Source organism: Lissotriton helveticus, chromosome 11 (assembly GCF_964261635.1).
Source record: "Lissotriton helveticus chromosome 11, aLisHel1.1, whole genome shotgun sequence".
Taxonomy (NCBI): domain Eukaryota; kingdom Metazoa; phylum Chordata; class Amphibia; order Caudata; family Salamandridae; genus Lissotriton; species Lissotriton helveticus.
The window spans coordinates 681,849,415-681,871,609 of record NC_136072.1 but is presented as its reverse complement, the minus strand read 5'-3'; the positions used below and the strand labels follow the sequence as shown (position 1 = coordinate 681,871,609).

The 22,195-nt window shown below is 44.6% G+C and overlaps 1 protein-coding gene across 1 annotated transcript in view; it reads left to right on the top strand.

Annotated features, from left to right (window-relative positions):
• The window catches only part of SLC4A5 (solute carrier family 4 member 5), a 659,349-nt gene that overhangs the window by 239,750 nt on the left and 397,404 nt on the right, over positions 1-22,195 (top strand). The window contains 2 exon segments of the mRNA XM_078665747.1: positions 12,350-12,394; positions 15,009-15,029. Of these exon segments, the coding sequence (XP_078521873.1) occupies positions 12,350-12,394; positions 15,009-15,029 (66 nt within the window).

Here is a 22,195-nt window from a genome sequence, read left to right as displayed (position 1 = left end):
CACCTCTAATGGAGACGTATTCCTTCCCCGCAGTTACTCTGTCCTTGAACTGTATGGATCCACTAAAGTAACCCATCAATTTGATTGACTGGCCCCCATACCCTTTCAGACAAATATCAGGTTTGAACAATTTGACTTTGCCTAACAGATTTCTTTTGAAAAAATCTTTATGTATTAGAGTTATCTTTGCCCCTGAATCAAATAACATTGAAACTGATATACCTTCAACTTGCTCTGTCTCCAAAGGACCAACTGTACCATCCTGGATCTGTGACTCCTCACTTGAAGAATCATCAGAGTCCTCACATCTGACTTCTCAAATCTTCTTCTTGTCATATTCAGTGCCTTTATTATCAAAGCTCCTGCAACATTTTGAAACTTGTCCCTTCTTCACACACTTCTTACAGATGGTCTTACAACACATGCAACCTTCAAAATGAGTAAAGTGACCATATTCACCACACCTAAAACACTTCCCTTGAGCTTTCTTCACACCCTTTCCAAACTCTTTTTGAACTTTCTAACGTGTGCTTTAATCATTGTGATTTTTATGGGAGAAACTAGTTGTACTAAGTCCTTCTTTTCATTGTTGCTTCTCTTTTTTATCACATCTATGCATGCTAAACTATGTTTATACGTTTTAGCAATAGTTACTACTACGGAGAGTGAGGGATCATCTTTTTGCCAAAAGTGCTCCTTAGCTTTCTATAAACTACAGCCTAACCTAAACTAGTCTCTCAATCTGTCTTCATTACTAGCGGTTTATGCCAGTTTTCTCAAAATAGTCATATACTCTTCAACCGATTCACCAGATCTTTTCATGCAATTATCAAATTGATTTCTCTCTAACACTTTGGAAACTTTTGGTAAGTAATGTAAATCCAACATTTTTAGGCATATTTTATAGCCATTCAAATTAGCACTTAGATCAGCTGTTAATTCTGGCAAATGTTCAAAAACGTCATGGCCCTCTGGCCCCAGGCAACGCAGTAAGAAAGACAACTTGCGTTTCACACTTAATGAAGTGCCAAACACTCTGACATCATATGCAAAAGCACTTTTACATTTCTTCCAAGGAATTGAAGGCTCACCAGGGATCATCAAGAAAAGAGGCGGAGTGACATTCTGCATAATGTCACTTCATAAGTATGTTCCAGACGTAAGAGAAATATGCCTTATACAAACACTTAAGGTGAGAAAGTAGTCACATGTAACAATCCAGAAAGTAACCACATGGAAACAATCTTAATTCAAGGGATGTGTTTGTCACAAAAAGTAAAACACAGCAAAAATATGGAAATATATGATATTACAACGCAAACAATTACAACGCATGCTTTTACAATGCTGTTTTTACATCACAACTACCATTACATCGCATGATTTTACAACGCATGCCATTAACACAAATTTTAAAAACTACCATTACAGCGCATTCTATTACAAAGCATACCATTACAACGCATACCATTACAATGCTTAATACTTTTAGGGCAACAGTAGGGTAAGTGTTGGATAGTGTAGGTGTAAAAATTACTATTCCCACTCCAGTGAGTGGAACAGTAGGATAAGTGTTGGATAGTGTAGAGGTAAAAATCACTATTTCCTCTCCAGTGAGTGCAACAGTAGGGAAAGTGTTGGATAGTGTAGTGGTAAAAATTACTATTCCTATTTACCCCAAAACCCATATCCACCTTAAAACAAAAAAAACTCCATTACCTTCCTTATAATGCGTTGTAATGGCATGCATTGTAGTGACATGCATTGTAATGGCATGCGTTGTAATGGCATGCGGTGTAAAGGCAGTTGCATTGTAACAGTTGCGTTGTAAAAGCAGTGCGATGTAATAACTGCATTGCAATGGATGTTTCCCCAAATATGGCAGTGCCTGTAATGAACCACCTGAGCGATACAAAAGGGGATGTAGTTGCACAGAATGCGTAGAATGTACATTTGCCATCACAGAACACAAGAAAATCTTGACATTCTTTATGAAAGGAAATGGGCCGCCTGTCACCGAGAAAATTATACTCCTGAGATGCTTTGATCTAAATGTAATGTGTTCACATAAAGGTGTGCCCATCCCTGAGCATGCTTCATGAATGTAGGTGTGCCCGTTACAGCATACAAGAAATTCTCTGAACTCTTTATTGAAGGAAATGGGTGTCCTCGTCACCGAGCAAGCGAAACTCCTGACTACCTTTAATCTGAATACACCAGCTAAAATGGTGCCCAAAACATGAGTAAGTCAACGTTGAGGGAGTTTTTTAAGGAGATAGGGCTTGCTGTTCACCGTGGTGACTTGAGACTTGCTGCCACTCAAACTCAAATATTCTGCTCCTAAAATGCGGCTCACCAGCAATGGCTTGTGAGGATATGGACTCATGCACACAAGCTCCTTTGAGAGCTCGAGAGGAAAGATGAGCAAACCTTCCTGGCAAACCGTAAATATAATGGCTGGCACGTCAACATGTTGACCTGAAAGGAAAAGTCCCAAATAGAGGTTAAGGAAGTGTAGGAGTGGGCACATGCAGCACACTCACCAGTAATGTTAAAATTCAAGCGTTAAGTATAGCACGTCCAGAAGTCAGATCAGTACAATAATTGCAGCATGTGAGTTAAGGTGAAGATACCACAACACTGGTGTAGTCCGCGCTTCACGTCATCGCCAATGAAATTATGTCAAGTACTCCATGATAATGATGTTGTTTTTTCAAGTCAATGGTAATCCCCTCAGACACCCACCATCCTGATTCAGAAATACACTTTCCAACGAACCCAGTTAGCACCATGAAAACAAGGCAAGCGACATTCATCACATAACATTCTATAGCATAACACTGCTATGAGATACCATGGACTGCTGTGCTGCTGAAAGAATTGGCACTCTGCTGGACTGCTTTTCTGAAGGAACTGCTGCCCTGCTGTGCTGACCTGCTGCCCCCCTGCCTGGGTGAGAAGGACTGGACCTGCATCATGGGTTTTATTCCTTCTTTTAAGGATGCATAAATTCAAGCAATGTAGAGCTGCCTTATGTTTCTTACAAATACTGCCTAATGAGGACGTGTGTTTTAATGTGGGGAGATTTCTTAAATCAGCTGTATTTTACCTTAACCCCTTCCATGCTGATGACGACCCCCGTCCGTCATGCAACACGGTGGGCGTGTGCTGATGACGGCTGGGGGCCGTCATGATCCCGCCCACTCTTTAGAAGTGCCGCACAGGCGCAGAATCGCGGCCGCGCCCAAGGGGTTAAATGTATGAATTCATAGCTGTGAATATTTTGTTCATAAGTTTTTATATGAATGCTTTTATTATTGTCTCTGACGTTCACATAAAGATGATGATGATGATGACACTCTCATAATAAACACATGTAAAATGGATTCAGATGGTCATGTAAAAGAATGTCAGTAAATTCTTTCCAGGGTAAAAACGTGGGCAATTTAAGCATTACAAGAGGGTACCTATTGTTTCTTTTTGAGTATTTATAATAGGACTACATTGACCTTCGATGTGCCCTTAATGACATCACTACATCAAATAATAGAGTATTGTTGCGAAAACGTTGGTCACTATTCACACTTTGTTTTTAATTCTATTTATGCTATCACGTCTAGGTCTGGCTCTGAGGGACTTTTAAAGAAACGAATTGCCTTTTGAACTCCATCAATTACATTGGTAAAAATAATCTTCTTGACACTTTGAATCTAGATTCACACTTTTTCCTTAGGCATACATACATGGTACAGAAGAAATGTTCCCATACTCTGTCTGGAAAAATGCTTTCCCCATTCGTTTGAAGTGCCTAGAACAGTAAGCTATGTTTTCCAAATTCATCTTTATAATAATCAGTGTCTTGTGAGTTTCTCAAAGGTAAATGTATACGATCCCCTTGTCACTTACCATTTCTAGTGACATGTGTTGCTAATTCAAAATGGTTTGCTTATCTAAAACACATTCTTCATTGATCTATGTCTAAAATGTAAAATTCAAATCAGCAGCAGGATACATATTTATGATTTATCTAAAAACATTGTGTTGAACCAAGTATAAGATCCCAGAATATAATGTGCAATACAGCTATATGAGCTTTGTACATCAAAGCGTATCTAGTTTTGATATAAAAGGCTAGATGAGTTTCTGATTTTATTTTTAGAAGATTGATGACTGCAGGATACATGCCTACATATTCGAGAGAAACACATCTTTGTCTTACATCATAATGTTTACCATCATTTTACTTGTTACTCAAGACCTTTTTCATATCTGCGATCCACCTGAAGCAAATATTTCTTCTCATTCCATAGCTGTTTGTTCTATGTATGGAAGAGCCAACTTCAAGGACACTCAAAGGTATTTCCTTGTGCTGCTTGTAAATATATTAGTATAGCATTTAATCCATCTAACGAGGTGCCAAAGCCCCTTAGTGGACACATATCTTGCTACCCAATTGAGAGGTGTTTGTTTGGAAGAATGTTATATTGCAATGTAAACGATTTTGTAAGCGTTTTGGTGCTGTGCGTGTGTAATCAGAGTGGTGCTTATCCTTTTTTAGGTGTGAAATGGTGGCAAGTGGCGTGAGAGGTAGGAAGAACACGTTTAGTTTCCCTTCATTTATTGTTGAGCCTGATTGAGTGGACCTGTCTAGAATCCACACTAGTGTGAAAGGAACAGTTCATGGTGTACACTGGACGCACTCAATCAGCTGTCATGTTCTATATAATACTCCTGGAGCACCAAATGAGTGAGCAGCAAATATGCTCTATACACTGGGGGCCATTGTAAGTGATCTGAGTTAATTCAGGAGCAATGGCGAGAAACACACAGAAAAATGCGACCTAAGGACTACCTTTGATAGACAAAAGGAAGACCAACAGGTGTGCACAGGTTAGATGCAGCCCGAGTAAAGCTTTTAAAGTAGCACACAAGATTAACAGTAGAGGGTCCGAAGGCAAATGTACTAAATACAGGCTGTAATCGTAAATGATGCAGAGGTTCTCTCTAAGAGTGGTGAGGATTGACCATCAGGGATTCACAGGAGAAATAGACCAAGAGTGAATGCTGTTTTGATCTTATTAAGAGTGATAAATGGTAATCCTGAGGCATGCACTGGGTATAGCCAGTTGGGGCCACAGACTCACATTGGGGTGTGCAGGTCCACAAATAAAGAATCTAGATTCTTTGTTTGGCCTTCAAAGATGAGCAGTACAAGGCTGACTTCAGAATGTGCTTGATAGGGTCCAACCTGGAGTGACATAGTTGCAGCTCACAGTATAACCTGGTTACAAGTAAGAGGATAAATGTATTTTAGGGGCAACACAGGAGAAAAAGAGAAACATCCCATGGCATGCACCAATTACAGATGTGATAAGTGCTCTGTGGATTCAAGTGACTTGTTAACTACAACATAGTGGGATTTTGTGGAAAGAAAATAAATAGTAGCTTAGTAGAAATGATGGGGAGAAGGGGATTACATGAGTTTAGAGTTGAGTGGAAGAACAAGTAGCATAGGTTCTGGCCCTCTGCCCTTACCATGGTGAAAAAAGGCAGTGGCCACAGGAAGTGACGCTTATCATGTTCACCCTTCATCGGGATGCAGTGCTGCACTCACTGGATGACCAGTTTCAGAAGACAAGCAAAAATGCTCATGTGGGGGGCTGCAGAAGCGGGCAAGCTAGGCTTGGTGTGGCTTGTGGTCTGGGGAGGCCGTATTCTGTGAGACCCGGCCCGTGGCGCTATCCTGGGAGGTGTCTGGCAAGGTGCCCCGAAAGAAATATCCGACTGACGTCATTGGACATACCACCCGGCCGTAGAAACCCAAGCAGGCACAAGACCGCCGCTGCTCAAGAGGGGTGGCTTCCCGCTGTGTTCTCCCTCTCCCCCTCAGTGTCCTACCATCCAGCATAGCAAAGATAAGCCGGGGGACTCCGGCCCCAAGCAAAGTACTCTGGACCAATTTGCTACTACCCCAGATGGCTCGGGGAGGCAACGCTGGTGGTCTGGTCCCTGACACCACTGCATTGCTGGCGGCGATCACCCCGGCATGAGACACCCTCAATATGAAGACTGGAGCCGTGGGGTCCGAGGTTTCATTCCTGTGTCAGGACCTCCGCAGCGCAGTGGACCATATCACGGAGGCAGAGACTTGCGTCTCCACTGTGGAGGATACAGTGGCCTCCCTGCAAAAGAAGATGAATAAGCTCAGTGTCATTGCACAGGAGCTGGCATCCCGTTTTGAAGATGCCGAGGGCTGATCTTGGCGCAACAATCTGTGCTTCGTTGGCTTCCCGGATGGGTGCGAGGGCCAATCCATGGACCCTTTCCTTATACTATGGCTGAGGGCCCTTCTGCCAGAAGATTGCTTGTCCTACTGTTTTGTAGTAGAGAGACCCCATCGGGTGCTGACTAGGAAGCCCCTTGCTGGTGAATGCCCAAGACCGGTGATCGCCAAACTGTTAAACTATGCAGACCGGGACCCCATTTTACAGTTTGAAAGAACCCACAAGGACCAGTTGCTTTTTTATTCACAGTGCATAATGATCTTCCCAGACTACACCAGACTGAGGCAGCAGCAGCGCCAGTCAGTTACAGCTGCCAAACACAGGTTTCGGGAACTCAACATATCCTACATTCTAATTTATCCTGCTCAAATGAGGGCCATACAACTCAAATTCACATTTCTTTGATACTCCTGAAGCAATCTTCGCCTGGGCGGATAAAACTATGCACCTCAAGCCACACACCCCGCCACCACTGGAATACGACTCCTCACAAGGATCGCACAGAAATAGGCAGAAGAGGGGTAACTACAAGAGGAGGCACAGGTCCAGATCCAACTGGTGCTCCAAGACGAGACATCATAGTGTCTACCGCTGCCGTAGTTTCTCTGGCCTGCGACCCTGACTAGCGGCAGCACTTTCCTCATTTATGCGGAACCAGTGGGAGAATCAATATGGCTTGGGGCCCACACAAGGAACTGTTACGCCCCTGAACTGTTATGTTTAGCTATTTTGGGATGTTTGGGTATGTTTGGCTGAGATCCCCGGGATCCCCCTGATGGGGTCCCAGTATTTTCTCCACCGCAACAGATACTCCTTTTTGGTGGAATTATGGGGGGTTGGGTAGGGGAAAGTTCAGTCCTATCAAGTTCATACTGTTGTAGTTATCGCACAAACACAAATACAACATCATACCTTCGCAAATGCAATTGAGATAACAATCCTCATAGACGACAGATGACTCCACACATTCCTCAGCTGGGGGAATTAAACATAGTTTACTGGAATGTTAGAGGGCTGCTTAACAAAATCAAAAGGGGCGCCATTCTCCGGCAGCCCAAACGCTGCGAAGCAGACATCCTTCTCCTGCAGGAGACTCACATCCTGTGCATTCAAATTCCATGCCTCACCAGATTTGGGTACATCACGTTATACCACTCAGGGTTCACATAGGGCTCTGGGGGCATGGCTATTCTAGTACATCACCGTGTCCCATTCATCCTATCCAGACAGTGGTTAGACCCCGGGGGTTGTTACACTATTATATCAGACACATTGCATGGTGAATAAGTGACTGTGGGCAGTATCTATGCTCCTCCTCCTATGGAACATCCCTTCACCGATAGAATCTCACAATTGTGGGGGTGGGGGACTCCTAGAGGGTGTTACTTTGCTGGGTGGTGACTGGAATGACGTTATGTCACCCCTAGATTGTCGCGCAAGCCAGAGCAGGAGCCCCAGACAGGTAGATCCAAACTCCATCTCCTGGCTACTACACTGGGGTGGTCAGATGCGTGGCGTGCCCATCACCCCTCTGAGAGAGGCTTTACATTCTTATCAACCGTACATGGCACCCTATCATGGCTAGATTATGTCTTCCTGCCTCACAGATACTTACACAGGGTGCCCCATGTCTCTGTCCTGCCCAGGGGATTATCAGACCATTCACCTGTCTCACTTAAGTTACATCTACGATCTCGGAAGCCCTCCTTTCGGTGGCGTAATTTGCCCTGGCACCTCCAAGACCCTAGCTATCACCAGGTCCTCTGTCAGGCCATAACCGACTACATCTTGACCAACGCCAATTATGTTCCGTCTAGTGTTATTCTATGGGAGGCTCTTAAACCCACAATCCGGGGTGTTGACATTAGCTTTCAGGCGGGCAAAAAATGCAAACGCCTAGCCCAAATATTGGAATTAGAAGACCGTCAGATGTCCCTTGAAGCACAACTTACTACGGGTGCCAGTCCGGGTTTGCATTACAATCTCCTCCAAGTACAGCAACAAATACACCAACACCTCATTAATGAGGTGCACAAGGTTTGGCTGGCAACACAGCACAGGATTTATCAATGGGGGGACATATCTAGTAAAATGTCAGGTCGCGATGTCCCCTACTCCCAACCCGGTGCTTCGGCATGCAGACTGAGTACTGTGCACCTCCTCAGAGGCGGCGGTTCAAGTATTCTCAGCCTATTATGCTTCCCTATATAAACAGAAAGAACTCATGTTGAGCGCCCTTATAGAGGAGTTCCTAACAGGCATAACCCCCAAAAGCGCCCAGACAGCATACGAGACCAACGAGATGCCCCAATAACAGTAGATGAAGTCAGAGCTGCACTGGTTAGTACCCATCCAGGCAGGGCACCCGGCCCTAAAGGCTTCCCTAGCGATTTCCTACGGCCACATATGAAAAGCACTGGGTCCATATCTGCTGGAGGCACTTCATGAGGCACTGGAACAACATATCTTACCCTTGAACTGGCGCCACACTGAAATCGTCATGTTCCTTAAACTCCGCCGCCCCCAGAAGACCCCTCCTCATACCGCCCCATCTCTCTTCTCAATTACGAACCCAAACTCCTGGGCAAAGTTCTTGCAGATCACCTCCCCTCATGCATCCAAGACCTCATCCACCTCAACCAGTCCAGCTTTATGCCAAATAAGTCCATCAGGCACAATATCTGGCGGGTCCACAACGCCCTCGCAAAGGCCCCGGAGTTAGGCCGACCTGCGGCCATTCTTTTGGCTGACATAGATAGGGCGTTTGATTCTTTAAGCTGGACCTATCTATTCCAACTCCCCTGAGCCATCAACTTAGGACCGCGCTTTCTGGCTTATGTCCAGCTACTGTATATATACAGACCTTTCAGCCTCAGTGCGGGTAGCCGGACACAGGTCGGCATCTTTTCCGATTTGTTGCGGTACGAGGCAGGACTGTCCCCTGTCCCCTTTGTTATTTGCCTTGGCCATAGAGCCCATGGCTGCCTGGGTACGCCAGGACCCATTGATCCGGTGGTTTGAGTGGTCGCAAGAATGATCTAACAGAATCGCGCTATTTGCCAATGACGTACTATTTTTTATGACTGATCCTTGGCCCTCTGGGCCTCAAATACTTCAAATACTTAGGGTGTTCGGGACGACCTCCAGCCTGAGAGCCAATCCCTCGAAATCAGTGCTCTTTCCTGTATGTGGTGGACAGAGACGCGTAACCTGGGTGGAGCAGCTGTCTCACGCGACGGAAGGATTTTAATATTTAGGAGCTTTTATCTCACCATGCCCCACGAAATCGGGGACACACAATATGTCAAGTCAAGTCAAGTCAAGTCAAAAGATTTATATAGCGCACTACATACCCGGAGGGTCTCAAGGCGCTTGAAGAGGGTGGGGAATTACTTGTCGAATATCCAAGTTTTAAGTTGCTTTCTGAATGCTAGGTGGTTCTGAGTGAGACGAAGGTGAGTGGGGAGTGAGTTCCAGGTTTTAGCTGCGAGGTAGGAGAAGGATCTACCTCCCATGGTGGTTTTGTTGATGCGAGGTACGGTAGCAAGGGCTTGGTTGGAGGATCGTAGCTGGCGGGAGGGGGTGTAGAAGGAAAGTCGTGTGTTGAGGCATTCGGGTCCAAGTTCGTAGAGTGCTTTGTGTGCGTGGGTTAGGAGGCGGAAAGTGATCCTCTTATTGACGGGAAGCCAGTGAAGGTCTTTCAGGTGACTGGAGATGTGGTCTTTACGCGGGATGTCTAGTATGAGTCTGGCTGATGTGTTCTGGATGCGTTGGAGTTTTTTCTGGAGTTTAGCGGTGATACCGGCGTAAAGGGTGTTTCCGTAGTCCAGGCGGCTTGTAACCAGTGCATGGGTGACCGTTTTTCTGGTTTCGGTGGGGATCCAGCGAAATGTTTTTTTGAGCATGCGAAGAATGTTGAAGCAAGATGATGAAACGGCGTTGACTTGTCTGTTCATGGAGAGTGAGGAGTCGAGGATGACGCCCAGGTTCCGTGCGTGGTCCGTCGGGGTGGGTGCTTTTCCAAGGGCCTCTGGTCACCACGAGTCATCCCAGGAGGAGGGGGAGGTACCTAAGATAAGGACTTCTGTTTTGTCTGAGTTTAGTTTCAGACGGCTGTGCTTCATCCACTCGGCCACTTCTTTCATTCCTTCATGTAGGTTGGTTTTGGCGGTGTTAGGGTCTTTGGTGAGTGAGAGGATCAGTTGAGTGTCGTCGGCGTACAAGGAGCGAGATGGGGCGGTAGTTTTTGAGTTCGGTGGGGTCCGCTGTGGGTTTTTTCAGAAGGGCGCTAAGTTCTGCGTGTTTCCAGCTTTCCGGGAAGGTGGTGGAGTTGAGGGAGCAGTTGATGACGTCTCGGAGGTGCGGTGCTATGATGGAGTCAGCTTTGTTGAAGATGTGGTGAGGGCAAGGGTCTGTGGGGGATCCTGAGTGGATGGAGTTCATCTGGCGGATGGTGTCCTCAGTGGAGATTGGGTTCCAGCTATTAAGGATGTTCAATGGGGGGGAAGGTCCTGCAGAAGGTTGGGTGGGTTGGTCTCCGGGTCGGTTGTCGAAGCTGTTGTGGATGTCTGCGATTTTGTTGTGGAAGAACAAAGCTAGGGAGTCGCAGAGGGCTTGAGAGGGGGTGATGTCGTTGGAGTTGGCTGAGGGGTTGGTAAATTCTTTGACGATGTTGAATAATTCCTTGCTGTTGTGGGCGTTGTTATCTAGTCGGTCTTTGAGTGCGGCTTTCTTGGCAGACCGGATTAGTTGGTGGTGTATGCGGGTGGCGTTTTTGAATGCGTCTCTGGTGCTGGTGTTTGGGTCTTTTTTCCAGGCCTTCTCGAGGGTGCGACAGAGTTTCTTCGATTTCTTAAGATCATCGTTGAACCAGGAGGCATTTTTGCTGCCTAGTTTGATTTGACGTTTTTTTCAGCGGTGCTAGGATGTCGGCGCTGTTGGATAGCCATTGGGTGAGGTTAGTGGCTGCTTGGTCGGGGTTTGAGGAGTGGGCAGGGGGGTTTTGAAGAAGCGATGAGGAGATCTGGTCGGTGGTGATTTTGTTCCAGTTTCTTCGCAGAGTGGGTTGAGGATGGTTGTGAGTTGTGGTCTTATTGTAGATAAAGTGTACGCAGCTGTGGTCCGTCCAATGGAGGGCTGTGGTGTGACTGAAGGAGACATGTTTGCTGGAGGTGAAGATGGGGTCAAGTGTGTGACCTGCGATGTGGGTGGGCGTAGTGACAAGTGGTGAGATTGTCCAGAAGGGAGGTGGAGTTGCTGTCGTTGCTCTTTTCCAGGTGGAAGTTGAGGTCTCCCAGTAGAATGTAGTCCTCGGAGGGGAGGGCGTGTGGGGTGATAAAGTCAGTGATATCGTCGCTGAATTGTGCACGGGGTCCTGGTGGCCTGTAGAGGAGGGTGCCTCTGAGAGTGGTCTTGGGGTCGGTGTGGATCTGGAAGTGAAGGTGTTCGGTGTTGGCAAGGTTGACGTCTGAGCTGGTTGAGATGCGGATGGAGTACTTATGGACGATAGCGATACCTCCTCCTGTTTGGTCGGTGCGGTCCTTACGAATGATCTTGTATCCTTCCGGGATGGCAATGGTGATGTCTGGGGCTGAGGAGGCGTTCATCCATGTTTCAGTTAGGAAGGCGACGTCGGGAGAAATGGTGTCTAGTAAGTTCCAGAGGTCGATGGCGTGTCTGTGGACAGAACGGGTGTTGAGCAGTATGCATTTTAGGTGGTTGGAGTCAGATATATGTTTTGTGTTCGTGGATGAGGAGGTTTTCTTTGTGCCGTTGAACTTGCAGGAGTAGCATGTGAAGGGTCCATGGGTGTGTCCAGGAGCGGCTTGGGCGCAGTTGGGGAGTCGGCCGGGGTTAAGGGCTAGGAGGGTGGAGGCGTCGTATGTGATGTGGGGGGGGGGGTGGTACGGGGGCCAGGGGGTCTGGCGCTGGGCGCGGTCCAGGCGCGGACGGGCGTAGACGGGCTTACCTTTGGCGCACCTTCGGCGCGCATGGGGCGCGACCGCTGCGCGTGAACGCTGCGCGATTGTCCAGCTGTCATAAATGGAGGATGGAGGGGGGCGGAGCGTGGGCGGGGCGGCTGGGAGGCGGGAGCGTGGGGGGAGGGACGGGCTGAAGGCACAACCAAATGGCGATCGGTTAAAATACACAACACACAGGCTAACACGCCGATATTGGGCACAAGGAAGACAATAATAGTAATGGAAATGTTAACATTAAATTAAATACTCCCGTGGGTACTGCTGAGCACAAAGTTAGACACTCGGCACAATCAGTGAATAAAAACAGCAGCAGTGCGAGGCGCTTGATGAGGAGAGCAGCGCTACGATTACTCGGCACAATCAGTCAATAAAACAGCAGCAGTGCGAGGCGCTTGAGGAGGAGAGCAGCGCTACGATACCAGAAGCTGCAGGAGGCGAGGGGGAGCAACCGCTGAGTCCGGAGACAGGCTGGTTACAGGGCAATGTCGGAGCGGACGGTGAGGATAGCCAGTGGGTGGGCGGGGCGGCTGGGAGGCGGGAGCGTGGGGGGAGGGACGGTCTGAAGGCACAACCAAATGGCGATCGGTTAAAATACACAACACACAGGCTAACACACCGATATTGGGCACAAGGAAGACAATAATAGTAATGGAAATGTTAACATTAAATTAAATACTCCCGTGGGTACTGCTGAGCACAAAGTTAGACACTCGGCACAATCAGTGAATAAAAACAGCAGCAGTGCGAGGCACTTGATGAGGAGAGCAGCGCTACGATTACTCGGCACAATCAGTCAATAAAACAGCAGCAGTGCGAGGCGCTTGAGGAGGAGAGCAGCGCTACGATACCAGAAGCTGCAGGAGGCGAGGGGGAGCAACCGCTGAGTCCGGAGACAGGCTGGTTACAGGGCAATGTCGGACCGGACGGTGAGGATAGCCAGTGGGTGGGCGGGGCGGCTGGGAGGCGGGAGCGTGGGGGGAGGGACGGGCTGAAGGCACAACCAAATGGCGATCGGTTAAAATACACAACACACAGGCTAACACGCCGATATTGGGCACAAGGAAGACAATAATAGTAATGGAAATGTTAACATTAAATTAAATACTCCCGTGGGTACTGCTGAGCACAAAGTTAGACACTCGGCACAATCAGTGAATAAAAACAGCAGCAGTGCGAGGCGCTTGATGAGGAGAGCAGCGCTACGATTACTCGGCACAATCAGTCAATAAAACAGCAGCAGTGCGAGGCGCTTGAGGAGGAGAGCAGCGCTACGATACCAGAAGCTGCAGGAGGCGAGGGGGAGCAACCGCTGAGTCCGGAGACAGGCTGGTTACAGGGCAATGTCGGACCGGACGGTGAGGATAGCCAGTGGGTGGGCGGGGCGGCTGGGAGGCGGGAGCGTGGGGGGAGGGACGGGCTGAAGGCACAACCAAATGGCGATCGGTTAAAATACACAACACACAGGCTAACACGCCGATATTGGGCACAAGGAAGACAATAATAGTAATGGAAATGTTAACATTAAATTAAATACTCCCGTGGGTACTGCTGAGCACAAAGTTAGACACTCGGCACAATCAGTGAATAAAAACAGCAGCAGTGCGAGGCGCTTGATGAGGAGAGCAGCGCTACGATTACTCGGCACAATCAGTCAATAAAACAGCTCAATAAAATTACTCCACTGCTGTCACCCGTACATGAAGAAACCACAATATGGTCCCATCTACCTTTGTCCCTGTATGGGCGATCAGCAACCTTTAAGATGGTTTCCCTGCCTCTGTTACTTTATCGGCTGCAAAACTTCCTGTAGAATATCCCTCGCACGTCGTTCGCCCAAATCAATGCAATCCTAACAGATTCTTATGGCAGGGAGGTGCTATTCGAGCAGCGCTGCGTACCTGCACACAGTCGACATACTGTGGGAGCATTGCTGCCGCGGATGTATACGCTTATTACATAGCCTTCCATCTTTTAGTCATTAATGGAGAGTCTTGGGGAAATCCAGTCCTGGTTTTGGTTTTGCGAGAGCAGCGAGAGCGGGAAGCAGAGCGAGAACGGCAGCGGCAGCGGTAGGATAGCCGGGTGGGATCGGTGAAACCGCAACACTGCATTACCGCAACCCGCAATACCACAGGCTTGAAAAACCTGCCCTGGTACCGTGGGAGAGCTCAGGCACCATGGAGCTGAGGCGCTGAGCAGAACTGAAGAACAGGACAGAGCAGAGGCGTGCGCCGTGCAGCTGATTGAGCCCCGGATTTGAGCCCTGCAACCCTGGGACAGAGACGGAGAAGACAGAGAAGACAGTGAGTAAGGCGCCCACCCCAGCCTGGCCCACTTTTATCACTGCTGGTGCTTTGCTGGACTGAGCCTTTTCGCCCAGGAGTAGCAGGAGCCTTGTGCATTATTTTTGTTTGTTTGTTCGTGCTATAATGATGTGTGACAATTGTGACTACCCCAGCTGGACGTTTGTGTGAGGAGCTCCAACGGTGTTCACCTACCCCCTATCTTCTCTTTGTAAGGGTTGAGAAGTTGGAGCACTGTATGTGGCAGAAAACAAAAAGATAGTATGAAGTAAAGATATAATCGAAGAAAGGGGAAAATTAATTGAGAACATTTTTCCAACTCGGAGCCTTGTAAGACATGCCGGGCGAAGGCTCCATGCGGCAGGGTAAGGCACGCTCACCTGTAGTGTGCACCTGGGGAGGCTGAAGATTGGTGCGGAGCACTGTCGGCAAGCAGCAAGGTGCTGGGAGCGGTGGCGGCAGTATCGCCGTGCTGCTGTGTCAAAACTGCAGAGGCGGAGGATTGGCAGGGCAAAAGCAGCGAAGCGGCGCATACCGCAGGACCCTGGCTGGTGACCGTGTGGTAAAAGCCGAAAAGCCGAAACGCACCTGAGGCAGTGGAGGAGGTACCGGCAGGTGAATAGCATCGGCAGAGCCATCAGAAGAAGTGAGGAGTAGCGGGAAGGTCGGTGAGGCTAAGTGGTGATGTATATGCAGACAAAATATCGAAGTTTTAATATCGACATACACTTATATCGAAGTTTTAATATCGAAGGGACAAAATATAGAAGTTAAGTAATATCAATATATTTAATATCGATATTAGTAATATCGAAGTTTAAAATATCGATGTAAGTAATATCGATGTTAATAATTTCGATGTTACTAATATCGATTTTTTAAATAATTTTTGTGTATATTATTATGTATTTATTATGTTTGTAATTTAATTAAATTTTGTATTTTAGTACTGTAGCGGGTTGTGGGTTTATAGGAGAATAGGGTGGGAAGTAATTTAATTATGTTAAATTAATAATTAATTAGTAGGAATTATAAATTAATATATATTAATTGGTAAATATTTTTAATGAATTGGTAATTAATTTTAATTAATTGAATAATTGATAATGATGTTCTGTAGCGGGTTATGGGTTTATAGGGGAATAGGGTGGGAAGTAATTTAAATATGTTAAAATAATTATTAATTAGTAGGAATAATAAATCATTAATTATTAATTGGTAATAATTTTTAATTAATTGGTAATTAATTTTAATTAATTGATTAATTGATAATTATGTTCTGTAGCGGGTTGTGGGTTTATAGGGGAATAGGGTGGGAAGTAATTTAATTATGTCAAATTAATAAGGAATTAGTAGGAATTATAAATTAATTTTTACTAAATGGTAATTAAATTTAATTAATTGGTAATTAATTATAATTAATTGATTAATTGATAATTATGTTCTGTAGTGGGTTGTGGGTTTATAGGGGAATAGGGTGGGAAGTAATTTAAAAGTAATTAAGTAATGTTCTTTAATTAATTGTTTTTTTAATTATCTAATTGTTAATTAATTATTAATTGTTAATTAAATAGTATTAAATGGTATTTTAATAAATTCTTTAAATTACATATATTTTGCTCATCATGTTTTTTATAATTATGTATTGGTATTTGTAAATGGTTTATATCTATTTAATAGTTAATATTTTTATTATTTAAAAAAACATTTATTTATAAGTATGTTATTTTTACTCCTACGCTATCCAACATTTTCCCTACTGTTCCACTCTCTGGAGTGGGAATAGTAATTTATACCCCTACGCTATCCAACACTTTCCCTACTGTTGCACTCTCTGGAGTTGGAATAGTAATTATTACCCCTACGCTATCCAACACTTTCCCTACTGTTGCATTCTCTGGAGTGGGAATAGTAATTTTTACCCCTATGCTATCCAACACTTTCCCTACTGTTGCACTCTCTGGAGTGGGAATAGTAATTGTTACCCCTACTCTATCCAACACTTTCTCTACTGTTGCACTCTCTGGAGTGGGAATAGTAATTTTTACCCCTACGCTATCCAACACTTTCCCTACTGTTGAGCTCTTTGGAGTTGGAATAGTAATTATTACCCCTACGCTGTCCAACACTTTCCCTACTGTTGCACTCTCTGGAGTGGGAATAGTAATTTATACCCCTACGCTATCCAACACTTTCCCTTCTGTTGCACTCTCTGGAGTGGGAATAGTAATTTACACCCCTACGCTATCCAACACTTTCCCTACTGTTGCACTCTCTGGAGTGGGAATAGTAATTTTTACCCCTACGCTATCCAACACTTTCCCTACTGTTGCGCTCTTTGGAGTTGGAATAGTAATTATTACCCCTACGCTATCCAACACTTTCCCTACTGTTGCACTCTCTGGAGTGGGAATAGTAATTTATACCCCTACGCTATCCAACACTTTCCCTACTGTTGCACTCTCTGGAGTGGGAATAGTAATTTATACCCCTGCGCTATCCAACACTTTCCCTACTGTTGCACTCTCTGGAGTGGGAACAGTAATTTTTACCCCTACGCTATCCAACACTTTCCCTACTGTTGCGCTCTTTGGAGTTGGAATAGTAATTATTACCCCTACGCTATCCAACATTTTCCCTAATGTTGCACTCTCTAGAGTGGGAATAGTAATTGTTACCCCTACGCTATCCAACACTTTCCCTACTGTTGCACTCTCTGGAGTGGGAATAGTCCTTTTTACCCGTACGCTATCCAACATTTTATTAATTATTTTTATTAGTTTTACATTGTTATTAATTTTTATTTATATTATTATTTTATGTATATAAATACATTTGTAATTTATTATATTTTCCTTTATTTATAATTTATAAAAATAATTATTTTACAGTTAATATTAATTAAGTATATACTATGTAATATATTTTTATTATTATTATTTTTATTACATTATTTATTAATTTTAAATATTATAATATATTTTTAACTATGTTTATTATATTTATAAGTATTATTTTGTTAATATTACTTTTTTTAATTAAAAAAACCGATATTTTCTAAAAAACGATATTTTTAACATTGATATATTTTTTTCGATATTTTTGTACTTACCTTGTTAGAGATAGGATCCCGATATTATTGTCCTCAATATTTTTGTTGCGCTATTTTTGTACCTCGATAATTTTGTAGTCGATATTTTGTCATAGATTCGTATATAAGTGTTTGTGTACCACCAACGTCATTCGTAAGCACCCGGAGGCGCTTAAATCACCACAGCGCCTCCCGTAGTGCCCGTCGGAGACTGTTGGAGGCTGGGCTGGGCTGGGCCCCCCTAACATTCTTTATTAAGTAAGACTTTTGTTGCTATTTGCCAATATTGTAACTGTGACAACATTTTCATCTGCTTCCTGTTGTGGCCGGGGAAAACTGCCGACCAGAACAAAATGGCATTAAGACTGGGGAAAGGGAGGAAGGGCACCTCTGGCGCTATAGGCGGTACAGTCAGGGGTACCTTGGACATGTTTATAACAAGGGCAGCAACAGTGTTGGAACACGAAATTGCTTTAACGGAAAAATGCTTGTCGTTAGAACCTTCTTATAATAGGCGCTCGTCCTTGGGCCCTATATTGCTAGCAGTAACGCCGGAACATATAGCATCCCAAGTACACAATCATGGGGTACACAATCATGGGGGATTGGTGGGGGCCATCGCTCAAGATTATTCTAATCCCCAAGTATTATCGGGGCGGTCCGTCAAAGAGGTCGGTTGTACAGCTGGGCTGAATTAATCCTCTATAACCGATATATCAAATGATTCCATCCGACAGATACAAACGAGGACTGCTCTAAAGAATAGAACCAATTTACGGCCAAGCCCACGATTAAAGAATCAACCGTCAGGACTAGGTCCAAACGGCAAAAGGAAGCAAGAGGGTACCAATTTGAAGGGTGGATGTCCAAAACAAACTAAAACATAAAACAAAACAGGAAATACAGCTACGCAACCCCAGCCATTACCAATTAGTACACCTAGAGGTCCCATAGACGTAGATTCATCGCCGGTATCATCCCAACAGATCCATTGCCCCAAATTCCCATGGGTTTTATGGTTTATCTTGAGCAACTAAGGAAATCCCTAATATTACCTCTGCTGGAAAGAATTAAAAACTTAACAGAAAAAATAGGGAGTCTGGAAAAGACGGCCCTAGCTAATCATGACTCATTGAAAAACCTTGAAGTTAATTCTAAAACTGTGGGTGGAATTGGACCTGATGACACAGGCCCATCCACAGTTACTAATATCCCAGTAGCACCCCATAGTTTAGCTACTCTGTCAACTGGGAGTTACAACAGCCCTGGTCAAGGCGATTCGCCTTTAGGAAACAGGGCACAGGTCTCCAAAAACACAGAAAGAAAGGTGGCAGAGAGGGAGGTAGCAAAGGATATGGCGGGGAGAAGCGGGTCAGTGAAAATACACATCAGGAACAAGGAAAGATCAGTGGTGATAAAGAGAAGACTGTTTACCCACATATTGACCTGCCACCACAGTCTGCGCCATATACTGTGGTGTTGACTGGGGTGCCTGAGTTGAAAACTGACAGAAGGGAATCTTATACAGACTTGAAGAATAAGGTTGTTTTCTGGCTGAATGCTAATAGCCCCCTTCCAGGGCATTTACACGCTGAAATCTTACATGTTCGCAGAGTAGGCTGGGTTGGACATAAACTAAAAGATCTTCCGGGGATTGTATAATAGTCAATTTTAGAGACAGACGGGCTGTAAAGTATATCTGTGACTGGAACAACTATAGAATAAATGGCGGGATCCAGAGTTTGGATTTGACAAATTCTTACTCAACTATACATTCAGGCCCGACCAGAGCAAGTTCATGACCGCAATGGGGGCTCAGGGACAGAAATAGTGAGAGGTTTAATATATCAACTTCTAATTGTTACGACAGGTTGCAAGGGTTTAAGGATGTCGATTGACTTGGTTTGGGTATTCCCTCTGTTAACCCCATATCATCTATTAGACCCTGTAGCCTACTGAGAGTCTATGGTATTGCAGGTCTGAATAAGATACAGGTGAATGATGGGGTTGGATTTGGGGAATCCAACGGTAATGAGCCGGACCCATTGAATGAGAGTACCATAGATGTAAACCTTCCCTGGAGGGCAATTTGGAGTCTAGTTGCACCACGGATATGTTGGTTAGTGAGTCCAAGAAGGGCAAATGGTCAATATTGTGCTGGAATATTGCAGGCCTAAAATCAAAACTGGGTAATGAAAATTGGGTTAATCTAGTGAACAACTACGAGATTGTGAGTCTGCAAGAAACCTGGACGACGATAGCTCATCATGTGTGTGGCTTTAAAACTTTTTTCTCCCCAGCCATTAGTTCCTTACACGGCAGGGCTAAAGGGGGTTTATGCACATATGTGTCATATTTGTTACAATGTACTAAAGCTGAGATTGTTTTTAATAATACGTATTATCACATTATCAGGATTATTATAGATAAAGTGTCCTCCTTGGTATTGGTAAACTTTTATAACAATGTCCGGGCAGAGGCTGTGGACGATACTTTTAATTCCTTGGGCAACAATATAAAATATATGGTGGAAGGAAGCTCTAAAGATGTCTGTGTTATATGGGGAGGGGATTTTAACTGTTCTTTATGCCAAAGAGGAGGGAGAGAAACCTGTGGTGTTGTGCTGGACAACGACATTAGTCTGAGTCATTTTGAGCACACCAAGTGTGGGGCCCACTTAAATGAGATCTCTTTGGCTGTGATATGGGATTTGCGAATAGAATGGCTAGCCCTGAGATTCCCTTTCATCCAACCTTTAATGGCAGAGGGGCAAATTCAATAATTGATTATATAGTGATGACGGCTAGACATGGGGGCATGATTCAGGCATTTAATACCCTGGATAATCCACTGAGTGATCACTTTCCCCTTAGTATAGTAATCCTGGGTAGATCCAAAGAATAACATGGAAATGATACTCTTAAATCTCGAGTAGATAATATTTCCATGGCTAGAAAAAATGGTTACTCCTTAAAGTGGACCAATGTTGTCCCCGAAGATTTTCTCCAAAATCTAATAAAGAGCTGTGAGCCCCAATTTTATGCCTGTACGGATGGGAATACGGATGATACTGGTATTATAAAAACATTTCTAGCAATTTGTTCACAAATTAAGAAGTGCCTATGGGTTGATTCATAAGGTGTTGAAAAGAACCCAACAAGCTGGTTTGATACGACTTGTACCAAGGCTTATTCGAACCTTAAACACGCTTTAAATGTCCCTGATAAAGATCGCACCTTAATCAAAGTCCTTAGAAATATTTATAAGAAGACTTTGAAAAAAAGAAAAGATATTTAAAAAAAATAAGCATGGGACAACCTGTGTAAAGCATCCTCAAGCCGAGATACTGCAGCTTTTTGGCAAGCTGTTAATGCCCCTTTTTTAAATTACAATGTCTCGGCCAGAATAGAAGTAGCCATAACTGAGACAGAGTGGGTGAAGCACTATTCAGAATTATACTCTGTGGAGAGCCAAGAGGAAGATTCCTCACCAGATGATAACATAAATGGGGGCTTCTATCACTCAAAGAATAGTTTGGATCCGGGTATCTCCCTAGTGGAGGTAAACGCTAGTATAAATGCAAGCCTGGGAGGCAAAGCCCCTGGTCCCGACGGGGTCCCGGTGGATTTATATAAAAACAATATTGGTCTCTGGGGCCCGATTCTCACCCAACTTTTTAATGCTACATCCCGGAATGGCCTCTTATCTTCCTGGTGTGACTCTGTTATAGTACCGATATTTAAAAAGGGGGATAGAGCAAGCTGCCATTACTATCGCCCAATATCGCTTCTACAATAATCAGTGATTTACAATATGGTTTTAGGAAAGGGTTTAGTACCAGTGTTTGAATTTGCATATCCTAATAGAAAAATATAAAAAAGCCAAGGGTGGCTGCATGTTTTTAACTTTTGTAGACTTATCGTCTGCTTTTGATTGCGTCACACACAGTAAACTTTGGCTGATCATGGAAAAACTAGGGGTAGAAAAATCAATTATCAATTTTCTTTGGGAACTTTACCAAGGGGCTTCCGCCAGAGTTAGGCATGGGAGGAATGGTGAATGCACAGAACCATTTGGTATTGCTAGGGGAGTGCGACAAAGCTGTGTCCTGGCTCCTTTTCTCTTTACGCTCTATATTAATGACGTTGAGACTACATTGCTAAGGGAGTGCAAGGATATGCCGATGGTGGGGAAAAGATCAGTCCCAGCGTTGTTGTATGCCGACGACGCAGTCTTGATGGCCCGAACTCCAATGGCCATGCAAAGTATAGTCACCTCCTTCTCAGAATTTATGATAGGTTTGGACCTAAGGATAAACTGTTCAAAGACCTTTAGAATGACCTGCGGCCTGGGTGCACTTAAAAAGAGAAACCTGATTTTTATCAGTTCTAGCCCAGTTGATTGTACCCCAACTTTCTCATATTTAGGAGTTTTTTTTCGACCGCACCGGTCTATGGAATAATGCAATCAAGACTAGAAAGTTATTGTTCTGCAAATCAATAATGGCTTTAAAAAATCTTAGTAAAAAGATCGGCA